The 12,923-nt window shown below is 41.0% G+C and overlaps 1 protein-coding gene across 1 annotated transcript; it reads right to left on the bottom strand.

The window, feature by feature from the left end:
- Window positions 1-8,490: 8,490 nt before the first annotated feature.
- On the bottom strand, window positions 8,491-12,697 carry LOC137374970 (extracellular calcium-sensing receptor-like). Its single transcript, XM_068041585.1, has 5 exons — window positions 12,440-12,697; window positions 10,813-11,646; window positions 10,435-10,662; window positions 9,508-9,631; window positions 8,491-9,404 (listed from the first exon to the last, which is right to left on the bottom strand). Exons 1-5 carry the CDS (start codon window positions 12,695-12,697, stop codon window positions 8,491-8,493), a joined length of 2,358 nt encoding a protein of 785 aa, XP_067897686.1.
- Between the last annotated feature and the right edge of the window lie 226 nt (window positions 12,698-12,923).

Genomic DNA, 12,923 nt, shown 5'->3' with positions numbered 1-12,923 from the left:
CAATTAATGTGTTTCTACCTTTCCTAACAATATACAGTTGTGAAACATCATTTTCTACCACGGCAGCAAAGAATACAAAGTGCAGGTCCTATCTGGAAGTGGAGAAGATTTACGAATCCCATTGTCAAGTATCACACCCATTTCACTGTTATCTGTAAATAAATAACTTCTTGAAAAGCATTTTTAGGACACTCTTTATGTGCAGCATTTTTATATTATGAATATTAAATATCGTTATAATTTAGATGGAAATCCTTAATTCCTTAATTCTAACCAAGTATATGTTGTCTTTTACCCCTTAACTATATAATACTGCTCCAGAGCTATAACAGTTTATTTTATCAATATTACCACCCAAACCCCTTTGTTCTTTTTTCTTCCTTATTTTTCCTGAATGCCCATGCAACCAGGAATATTAAGTTCCTAATGGTTCCCTTTTTTAACTAGTTCTTATTATTTCCACCATGTCATATTCCCATGTGAGACTTGTGCCTGTAGTTCACTAACGTTATTTTCTGTGCCAGGTGCATTTAGCCACATGGACTCCAAACCCATCTTAGACTACTTTGCATCTTCCTTTCCTGAGCCATCGTATATTTGAAATATTCTTTATGACATAACTGTCAGCAAAGTACAGCAGGAGAGAGGAGCTTTTAAAAACAGTACGGGAACCACCCGTAGCAACAGAGCAGCAAAGCATAGTTGAACAGAGGAGTCTTTAAAAACAGTACTGGAATGAATGGAAGTGGCAGAGCAGGACAGCACAGCACAGGCAAGAGCAGCGGTGGGAAGCGGGTATATATCATTCGAAGTAACATCACAGGATAAGGAGTCATGTATTAAGCAATTAACTTTTATTGTAATTTAATTAATTCTGTTATTCATTATTGGGGTGTAAACATTGCTGGCAATGTCAGGATTTATTGCCCATCCATAATTGCCCTTGAGAAAGTAGTGGTGAGTCGCGGTCATGAACTGCTGCAGTCCACGTTGTATAGGCTTTTACTTGTACTTCCATTTTTTTGGGTATTTTTTTTTTAGAGGACTTGGATTTTAAAACTGAAAAAAGATTCCATAAATGCTGGAAGTTTGTGTACATTTTAAAAAGAGGTCTTTAGAGGTCTTTTGGACAGAGCTTGTAAACAGTTACTGGAAGGCACTTCTTTTCAGATAAATCCCCAGCTAGTCACTTTATTGACTTGGGGAAAAATATTTACAAAGTAGTTACAGGTCAAAATTTATAGGGGTAAGGAGGCTTGACTCCTGAGATGGTTTTGATTTCGATTTGGACAGGCAGTTGGGATATGGTTGATAGTTTGAAAAAGACAGTTGGGGAAAACCTGTGAAGGGAGCTGACCCCATCTCAGCTTGTTCCAGCACTTTGAAAAGCCTACTAGCTTTCCATCTCTTTGAGAAGTTCTGAGAAGCCAGTATAAGAAACAGAGTGAAACTGTTGTTGATTTTCTTTCCTGGAAAGCCTGCCAAAACTGATTTTCAATGGTGCCAGACAAGAACTGTACTAGCAAGTACCCAGTGGAAGTCATCTATGCATATTTGGGAGCCCAAACCAAAACAAAAGAAAATCTGGCATCTTTCCATATCTTCTCTTTTTTTTCTTCAAGAATTAGCAAGTGTCTGGCCAAAATATTCTTCTTGTCGGTTTTGTTTTTGTAATAAAGCTCTAATGAGTAAATCTCTATTTTTTTTCAGTTAACGTGTGTGTGTGTGTGTGTGTGTGTGTGTGTGTGTGTGTGTGTGTGTGTGTGTGTGTGTGTGTGTGTGTGTGTGTGTGTGTGTGTGTGTGTGTGTGTGTGTGTGTGTGTGTGTCCGCGCGCGCATGAGCGGCCAAGGTAATAAGATACTTTAAATCTGTGTGTTAATGCTTTGCTTCATTACTTGTCTTCATGTTTTTTAATAAACTGATAATTTTGTTGTTTATTGAAAAAAACAGGTTGGTGTATTTTATTCTGGGATAAAATGTCTATCATTTACTGTATCGGTAACTGGGAAAAAAATAAACATATGTTGTGATGCATGGAGAAATGGAACTAGCAAAGACTGTGCACTCCTCCAACCTTGGTCACAACATATCACTGGTGGCTCTCTGTGGGAAAAGAAAAAAGGTTTCCTGTGCAGTAGATTATAGTTTACTCTACCAGAATGTCTTCATCAGTTCCTGCGACCTTTCTGGGGAAGGAGTATGTATTCTTGAGTGATTTGAGAAACTTAACCAAGGTTAAACGAAAGAATTTGGCAGAATTGTTGGTGTTAAGAGTTAAAACCAGCAGCTAAAAAAAGCGGACATAATTGAAGTACTAGCACAACATTTGCAATTGAAAGAAGAAGAAGGCAAACCAGAAGGTAGTGCAGTTTAATTAGCTAAAATTCAGGTACAGATGAGGCAACCTGACCTTGAAAGGGAACAATAATTGGAAATAGAAAAATATAAGCTTCAACAGAAAAAACAGAATTGAAAAAAAGCTTGAGCTTGAAAGCGAATTGACAACGAAGAAGCTTGAATTTGAAAGAGAGGAAAGGGAAATAGAGAGAGCATTTCAAAAAGAAAGAGAAAGAGAAGTTAAGGGAATTCATAGTTAAAAACGTTGAACTAAGACGAAGGGCTGGTGTTGACTCCAGTGAAAGTTCTGGTGAGAAAAGACTTGGCTCCAGCCCAAGACCCAGTGGAGAGCTGATTAAATGTTTGCAACCCCTCCTTAAATTTGTGGAAAGGGACGTCCAGGCATTCTCCATTTCTATTGAAAAGATAGCCAGACAAATGGAGTGACCAAAAGGAAAGTTGAACACTGCTTATGCAAAGATGCTGATGGGCAGAGCTCAAGCCATGCTTTCTGAGGAAGGTTCTGCCAATTACAAAATGGCAGAAATGGCTATTCTTGCTGCGCATGAGTTGGTCCCTGATGCATTCTGGCAGAAATTTTGGAACCTCTGGAGATGGTCTAGGCAGATTTGTATTCAATATGAGAGAGTAAAGCAAATTCATTTTGATCGTTGGATATGGGCACTAATGATAGAGGCCACATATGAGAAACTTAGTGAAATAATTCTCCTGGAAGAATTTTAAAAATCACTCCCTCCGTTAATAATAAACTCATATAGAGAACCAGAAGGATTCAATGGTCAGACAGGCAGCGGAAATTGCTAATGATTACGAGCTTGTTTATAAGACCAAACCCTTTATCCATCACCCCCGAAGGAAGAAAGGAAGGGAAACTTGGAAAAGCACCAGGATCTCCTTCTCAGTCCAGAAAGGAAGATACTGAGGGTGGAAGTGAGGCTGCAAGCCTAAGTGTTACCATTGTCACAAGGTAGGGCACCTTTGTGCAGAATGCTGAAAGTGGTGGAGTAAACCCATGGGACTTATAAGGCGCCACAAAGCCAATGCAGAGAAAGCGGCCCTGAACGAGAGTACGACAAATCAGGCTGCAGCTCTGACTGCAGCTGTAAGGACATACAACAACCATAGTGAGTGCAGGAGTCATGAATATGATACCTGAGAGTTATAGGGAATTCTTGCCAAAAGGAAAAGTAACTCCTTATCCCTCAAGTGGGGAAGGGAAACCCATAGTTATACTTAGGGTTACAGAAGCCACCAAACTAGTTTGGTGTGGAATGGCATAGTTTTCTCACCAGAGAGCACATTGGACGCCAAGGTTTCAGTGAATAGTACTGGTGGCTAGTATATACCCGTACCATTGAATCGGTTGGAAGTAGAGTGTGATGTAATGTCTGGAACAGTAACTATAGGAGTTGTCCATAGTATGCCAGTAGATGGAGTTGACCTACTCCTGGGGAATGATTTGGCTGGAGCGAAAGTAGTAGCTTCTCCCATAGCCACGGAAAAACCACGTGAAGTTAGAGACACAACAGCTGCAGGAAAATATTCCAAGAATGTTTCATTCACGTGTAGTGACCCGAGTAATGCCTAAAGAAGTTCCAGTGTGGAGATAAAATTGGCACCGCAATCAGACAGTTGAACATCTGAAACTTTTTTTGTGGATTTCGATAATCAAAACAAATAATCATTTGGAAAATGAATGAATAAATAAATCGGATCATCAATAAGTTCAATACGTCTTCTCTGATCAAGACTCAGCAAGCCAATACCGAGAAGCTTCAGGGTGATTTGGACAAGGTGAGTGAGTGGGCAAATACTTGGCAGATGCAGTATAATGTGGATAAATGTGAGGTTATCCACATTGGTAGCAAAAACAAGAAGGCAGATTAGTATCTGAATGGCTAGAAACAGAGAGAGGGGAATATGCAACGAGACCTGGGTGTTCGCGTACACCAGTCGCTGAAGGTAAGTATGCACATCCAACAGGTGGTAAAAGATACAAATGGTATGTTGGCCTTCATAGCAAGATGATTCGAGTACAGGAGCAGGGATGTCTTGCTGCAATTATACAGGGCCTTGGTGACGCCACACCTGGAATATTGTGTGCAGTTTTGGTCTCCTTATCTTAGGAAGGGTGATCTTGCTATAGAGGGAGTGAAGTGAAGGTTTACCAGACTGATTCCTGGGATGACGTATGACGAGAGATTGAGTCAGTTAGGATTATACTCGCTGGAGTTCAGAAGAGTGAGGGGATCTCATAGAAATCTATTAAATTCTAACAGGACTTGACAGGGTAGATGCAGGAAAGATGTACCCATGGTGGGGGAGTCCAGAACCAGGGGTCATAGTATAAGGATACGGGGTAAACCATTCAGGGCTGAGATGAGGAGAAATTTCTTCATGCGGAGAGTGATGAACCTATGGAAATCACTGCCACAGAAAGCAGTTGAGTCCAAAACATTGCATGTTTTCAAGAAGGAGTCAGATATAGCTCTTGGGTCTAAAGAGATCAAAAGATATGGGGTGAAAGCGGGAACAGGTTACTGAGTTGGATTATCAGCCATGATCATAATGAATAGCGGAGATGGTGGAAGGGCCGAATGGCCTACTCCTGCTCCCATTTTTCTATGTTAAATAAAGTGGTACAATCAGCTATTCAGATGTTGAGGCAAAGAGAGTTCTGGAAGGCTATTATATTAAAAATGGGATCCTGATGGGGAAATGGAGCCTTCCTCAGAGACCTGTGGACGAAGAATAGACAGTTGTTCAATAAATTGTGGTACTGCTCAAGTATCACCAGAGACATAGAACATAGAATAGTACAGCACAGTACAGGCCCTTCGGCCCACGATGTTGTGCCGAAACCTTTAACCTACTCTAAGATCAAACTACCTACCTACCCTTCATTCTACTATCATCCATGTACCTATCCAAGAGTCGCTTAAATGTCCCTAATGTATCTGCTTCTACTACCACCACTGGCAGCGCATTCCACGCACCCACCACTCTCTGTGTAAAGAACCTACCTCTGACATCTCCCCGAAACCTACCTCCAATCACCTTAAAATTATGCCCCCTGGTGATAGCCCTTTCCACCCTGGGAAAAAGTCTCTGGCGATCCACACTATCTATGCCTCTCATCATCTTGTACTCCTCTATCAAGTCACCTCTCATCCTCCTTCGCTCCAAAGGGAAAAGCCCTAGCTCCCTCAATCTTTCTTCGTAAGACATGCCCTCCAGTCCAGGCAGCATCCTGGTAAATCTCCTTTGCACCCTCTCTAAAGCTTCCACATCCTTCCTATAATGAGGCGAACAGAACTGAACACAATATTCCAAGTGTGGTCTAACCAGGGCCTTATAGAGCTGCAGCATAATCTCGCGGCTCTTAAACTCAATCCCCCTGTTAATGAAAGCCAACACACCATACGCCTTCTTAACAACCCTATCAACTTGGGTGGCAACTTTGAGCGATCTATGGACATGGACCCCAAGATCCCTCCTTTCCTCCACACTACCAAGAATCCTGTCTTTAAGCCTGTATTCTGCATTCAAATTCGACCTTCCAAAATGAATCACTTCACACTTTTCCAGGTTGAACTCCATCTGCCACTTCTCAGCCCAGCTCTGCATCCTTTCAATGTCCCATTGCAACCGACAACAGCCTTCCACATTATCCACAACTCCAGCAACCTTCGTGTCATCGGCAAACTTGCTAACCCAGCCTTCCACTTCCTCATCCAAGTCATTTATAACAATCACAAAGAGCAGATGTTGAGCTAAACAATGCTACAGTCTTGATTTACCTGAAATCTGCAAATTAATCATTGAAATCAATTGGCATCAATTGTTAATGAAACTTTATTGCCTTGCTGCTGTTAGGCTATCTGGAAGTCTTCGTATATGTTTTAACTTTGTGTTAAACTAAAAGACCTGTACGCCTTGCAAGTGCGGATAACATTAGGAAAGTGAGGTAGCAGGATAGGCAGGACAATTAAAAATAAGGTATGGTTAATATGGCTAATTAAATTAAATTTAGAACGGCAGAAACAAAGGAACACAATAGCGAGCAGAGGCAGCCATGTTCCCATGGGTACGTGGACTGGACACTTTATTTGTAATGCGTTAGGAAGTAAAGGAGGACTAGTGTCCCTCTTCAGGACAGGATGCGGGATATTAAGAATTTCGGTAGCTGGCATTTTCTTGGATCTATTTGCGATTTTCCGACGCTGAGCGACCGAAGAACTGCCTTCCAGAGCATCGGGAGATTGACGAAGAGCGGTGAGTCTGCAACAGAGAGAAAACCAAAACGTCTCCTCATAACATAAGGAGGAGTGGCTGGTTGTTACAGTATTTAACTTCGTGGTTTTTTGGTGGTTAGTGCGTTTTTTTTTGTTTGTTCATTGTTTTAATTGTTATTATTTTGTGTGGCAATTGCATTTTTAATAATAGTGGCTTTCCTTAGAGGGTAGTGTTTTAGTGGATTGCTATTTTAAATACTGGTCAGGGGTTTAATGTCAACTAAACAGTTAAACAGTCTTTAAGCTCAAACAACAGTTTTGAATGACTTAACTAACATGGAAGGACAGCTGAAAATCGTCCGATGGACACTGCAGGATACTTTTTGTATTTTGGAAACCGACACAGGTAAGAGGTTCCGTCAAATGCTCTCGCTCAAGCTGAGATATTCAGAGCTTGAAAAGTGGATGACGTCACCACAGTGCTTATAGAAGCTGAGAGTTTTCTGGAGGTAGAGATTCCGTGGTTGTACGGTTCAGGAGGAGCGGAATTGTGGGAAAACAAGGCAGACTGGGAAGAACAGGCAGGCAGTGCAAGAATTTTCTGGGAGTGTAACTCTCACATGTTGTCAATGCCGAATACCAGTGAGGATGATGATACCTCGTGGGATTGCAGTCAGTATGGGAGACATAGCTGCGCAAGAGGCACGAGAACTTTTAAAAATATGGGTGTAACAGGGGATTCGATAATCAGATGGATAGGCAACTGTACGTGTGAGTCTGTTGCCGCCCTGGTGCCGGGGTAAAAAGATATCACTGAACGGATGCAGCGCCTTCTGCTGGGGAACTGCCAAAAACCGTGGTCCATGTTGGAACAAATGGCATTGGCAGGAAAATCCTGCAGAGTTTCAGGTGCTTGGAAAAAGACGTCACCAAAATGCATATACTGCCTCACCACGGGACAATAGGTTCATAGAGGTATAGAGCACAGAAACAGGGCCTTTGGCCCCACACGTCTGCGCCAGAACAGAAACCGGATAATATTGAGTCTAATATGTTTAATAATTACATGTCAAATTGTAATTCTACCCAGGTTAATAGGGCTGTTAAGAAGGCATATGGTGTGTTAGCTTTTATTAGTAGGGGGATCGAGTTTCGGAGCCACGAGGTCATGCTGCAGCTGGACAAAACTCTGGTGAGACCGCACCTGGAGAATTGCGTGCAGTTCTGGTCACCGCATTATAGGAAGGATGTGGAAGCTATGGAAAGGGTGCAGAGGAGATTTACTAGGATGTTGCCTGGTATGGAGGGAAGGTCTTATGAGGAAAGGCTGAGGGACTTGAGGTTGTTTTCGTTGGAGAGAAGGAGGAGAAGAGGTGACTTAATAGAGACATATAAGATAATCAGAGGGTTAGATAGGGTGGATAGTGAGCGTCTTTTTCCTCGGATGGTGATGGCAAACACGAGGGGACATAGCTTCAAGTTGAGGGGTGATAGATTATAGGACAGATGTGAGAGGTAGTTTCTTTACTCAGAGAGTAGTAAGGGCGTGGAACGCCCTGCCTGCAGCAGTAGTAGATTCGCCAACTTTAAGAGCATTTAAGTGGTCATTGGATAGACATATGGATGAAAATGGAATAGTGTAGGTCAGATGGTTTCACAGGTCGGCGCAACATCGAGGGCCGAAGGGCCTGTACTGCGCTGTAATGTTCTAATTCTAATTCTAATTAAAGTCGACGCTTCGAGCATATTATGATACAATAAAGGAATAACTTTAAAACATCTACTTGAGCTTGATAGATGAATCTATTTGTAGAATATGAGCTAATTGTTCTACAAATCCTTCGAAGTACATATTTTCTGTAAGTAAATATTCATACCAGCATGACTTATCGTTCCTTAAAGCCGCTTTTCAAACACTTTACCCATTAGATTGATCTTTGTATTTTTTTCCGGAGTTATCATGATAATGTAACACTTTGGAGCAAAAATGCAAAGCAGCAATCCGAAACTGGAGGCCAGAATCGCAAACACTTCCACCGCGACAGTGTATTTCCCAGGAGAACTCACAGAAGCTGGAATAAAAGTTATCCAAACAGCACAAAAGATAAGCATGCTGAAAGTGATACATTTAGCTTCGTTGAAATTATCTGGCAGCTTCCGGGCAAGAAAAGCCAAGACAAAACATGCGCACGATAAGAAAGCGATATAACCTGATACAGAATAGAAAGCTGCCGAAGAACCCGCATCGCATTCTAAAATAATGATTTCCCTGTAATGGTTTGTGTTCTTCATGGGAAATGGCGGCGCAATGATCAACCAAAGGGCACATATTAAACCCTGAATGAATGTTAGGAGGAAAACACTTAGACGCTGCTGTTTTTGACCAAACCATTTCATCCTGTTACTGCTGGGATGCGTGGCCTTAAATGCCATCAGCACGAGGATGGTTTTAACCAAAACGCAGGAAATACAAAGGACAAATGTAACACCGAACGCTGTGTGTCGTAACATACAAGACCAGTCAGAGGGTTCGCCAATGAATGTAACTGAGCACAAAAAACAGCACATTAATGCTAAAAGAAGGAGGAAGCTCAGCTCGGAATTGTTGGCTTTGACAAGAGGTGTTTCTCGATATCTAAAGAAAAGAACAGTTGTATTGATAGCCATGCACATTCCAATCATTGCAAGAGTCACCAGAACAATTCCCAGGATTTCTGTAAAAGCCAGATATTCTATTTTCTTCGGTATACATTGATCTTTCCGATCATTGGACCAGTATAGGAAAGGACAGTTAATGCAGTCTGTGGAGTCTAAGAGGAAAGAACATTATATAGTTAAGAAGTTCATTTTTGATTTTTCTGAGGATACTGACTGAAACACGCATATTAAAGTAAAATCTGCAATTGGAATCACCTGTAGTGTTACTGATTTCTCCATCTGCACAGGGAGTGCAGTCAAAACAACAAACAGGTTGTCCTTTTCTCGTCTTTTTTCTTGTTCCAGGAGAACAACTTTCAGAGCACACAGCATCGGGAATCTTGAAACAAGGAAATTATAGATTATCTACTTTGTAATATTGATAGATCGACTGCAAATGCACTTATGTCTGTAACAATAACCGACTTCATCACTAAAATGGTATGTTTACAAAGAAGGCTAAAGTTGGCATCGTGTTCCTTGTCCCTGTCCTAATTAATTGTTAAGTTTTACTGACCAAAATCTTATCATCGTTTGAAGACCAAGGGAGTTCTCCGTACGCTCTTGCAAACATTTGTCTCGCAATAACTATCTTCAAAAACCGTTTAACTGGTCATTTATCTTCATTATTGTTTGGGGGATATTTCTGTGCTCCACATATCTACAAAAACAGGAACCATGCTTCAAAAAGAATTATTTGTCTATGCCGCTCTGTGGTCTACCATGAGGAGGTGAATTAGTAAAGTTTTCTTTTTCCTTTTTAATTGAATTGCAATTGGCACAAGTCAGCCCTGTCCGTTTACGGCTACTCTCTGCTTGCTATACTTCAGACAGTTTTCTGTCATATGACCACTTTGTCTCTAATATAATGCATGGAATTTTTCTAACTCGTCTCTTTTGTGGAATTTTGTCCAACGTATTTTTGAAATATTACCGTGCCGAAATTATTCCCTTTCACCAGAGGCAAGTGTACCTTATCGGCCAGTTGAGACACTAGCGGAAACTAGTTTTGCACCAGGCCAAATTTACTCACCTTTTCTATTTAAAGAGGGTATTCCACATTTTAATGATTAGACACTCCCGCCCCCAGTAAAAAGTATGATATGTAGTAAAAGTACAATCAGTTTCAATTGATAGGCATACCTCCTGGTCGCCACTACTCCAGACAATTCCCTTCGGATTCAACACCAGTTCTTTCCCCGCAGGTGCTGACCCATTATAATGTCCAACTATCTCCACTTCAATAGCGCCGTTTGTATTCATTTGCCAATTTACAAAGTCGTACCCGGCTACTGGATTGCCATTATCATCAAAATACACCTTCTCACCAGTTTTCGTTGTGAAGTGTACGGACTTCATGTAATGGAGCAGCTTTAGAAAATAATTAGACATATTTATTTCGGGACTTTATATGAACAGAGAGATTGTTTATACTTTAAGATGATAACGATCGCTAATATTTACAAAAAAAATATCCCAGGCAATTAAAGTGAATTAAATTAAATCGGTTATATTCCTTACCTGCCATGGATGAAAGTCTGAAACATATGCGCACGTATTACTTATGAATGGTCCTTTGCCATTTTCACAAGAAAACATTTTGTGCAGTGCGTGTGCGAAGGTATAAACTGCTTTATACACATTGTAGGAACTTCCGTCCAGAGTTAGGTCAGTATAGACGTTGTATATTTCATGCAAAGTTTCATCTCCAGTACATTGAGGGAGCTGAAAAGGAGAACCTACTCGGCTTGTAGTGTTATCTAATATTAGAGAGCATCCGAACGTTGTTTCCCAAAACTCCCTAACTAAACTATCACCAGGAAACATAGAAGGATGGACCCTGAGCAGAAAATCTCGCAGACCTAGAACTTCTACCGCACGCAGCGCAGTTCCAATTGCCCCAGTAAGGAATCTCGATCTTTGATCTGGAGCAATAATATCTGCTGTAATCCAAGCTTCGCTTCCTATCCATTGTATTCCAGTGAGGTTCTGCCGTAAAATCTCGCCAAATAAAACACGCATTTCCCCCGATGACGCAAAAGCCACCACAACTTTTGTAGTTGACGCTTTTATCACTTGCACAATTTTCACAATTTTTTCTAAAGGATCGGTTCTATAAAACGATTCGGAGAAGGCAATGCAAATACCGAAATTCACGGCAGCGTCAATAAACGCTTTCATTCCTGAGTTGCCATAGTCATTGTTGCTGTTAATGGTCCCGATCCAAGTCCATCCAAACCTCTTAACAAGTTGAACCAATGCCTTGGATTGATGGTAGTCACTTGGTATTGTTCGATAAAAAGTCGGATATTCATTCCTATTGTTGAGACATACACACGTGGAGAAATAGCTAACCTGCAGTCAATCAAATTGGGAGAAAATGAGGCAGAGATCATTGATATGCGGCTTAAATAAGCATCTTTCACGCTTCAAAATATTCCAATTCATTGCAATCAGAAATGATAACTAATAATCAACTGAGCTAAATTGTGAAGATGTGTTAATATCCTGTAAGATTAGTGCCATAATTAATGGTGACTGAACAATCAGAACCCTACTGGTAGATTTAGTGATATAACCGAAACAAATTTTCCTTTGATAACTTTAAGGAAGCAACAAAACGAGGCAGAGAAGAATTCGAAAGAATGAACTTTCGTTTCTCTATGATCTTTCACGATTTGGGGAACCTCCAAAGCACTTTACATCTTTTGAAGCGTCGTCGCTGTTGCAATGTAAGCAAAGTGCTAACCAATTCGCGTGCAACAAAGTCTCACATGCAGTAATGTGATACAGCCAAGATAATTTGTTTTCTTTATTGATGTCGGTTGAGCGATAAATATTGATCGGTGCACCAATTCCCGTGCCCTTCTTCAAATAGTGTCATGGGATCCATTAGATACACCTCATGAGGCAAAGATCTTTTAATATCATCCAAAAAACAGAATTCCCCAGCACTGCCTGGACTGCCAGCTTAGATTTTGCGTTCAGGTTTCGGAAGTCGAATTTGAAACAACAAACTTCCGATTCAAAAGACAGAGAGCTACCACTGAACCAGGCTGACACCTAAATATCAATCTAATGTATATCTAGAGATTTATTATTTTATCCAGGTATATGACAGTGGCCGGACTAATTTACGGCATCTCACCATTGGTATTTTAAAAGGACCGATTGCTCTTGCCACTGATATAGACTCTGAGGATCCATCGCCACCAACAATACCAGCAGCATTGAGAGACGTGCTGCAGACATGATCCACATACGTTTCTTCCTGCCCATTAACGAGAGCCAGAGCGACTTCTGTTGCAATAGTGGAGGAAGCGCAGTCATCGTGAATCCTGTAGCCTAGGGTAATATTCGGGAGAAGTGTCTCATCCTTGTTTACTTCCTCTATTGCAAAAATCATGGTCTGCACAAGGCGAAACCCCCTTAAATCAAAACTGAGGAACATAGTTAATATTGAGAGATGATAGTTCAGTTTTCCTGTGCAAGTCTTAACACCTTGCAATATTTGCAAACTAATGAAAAGCACTTAACGTGATTTTAAAGCCATTTTGTTGGAAAGACCGTGCAGGTGACACCCTGCGATACATTAAATTTCTAGAACTGTTCTCAGATAATGTATCGCATTA

The sequence above is a fragment of the Heterodontus francisci genome, chromosome 11 (genome assembly GCF_036365525.1).
Source record: "Heterodontus francisci isolate sHetFra1 chromosome 11, sHetFra1.hap1, whole genome shotgun sequence".
Taxonomy (NCBI): Eukaryota; Metazoa; Chordata; class Chondrichthyes; order Heterodontiformes; family Heterodontidae; genus Heterodontus; species Heterodontus francisci.
This window is presented reverse-complemented; position numbering and strand designations above follow the sequence as displayed.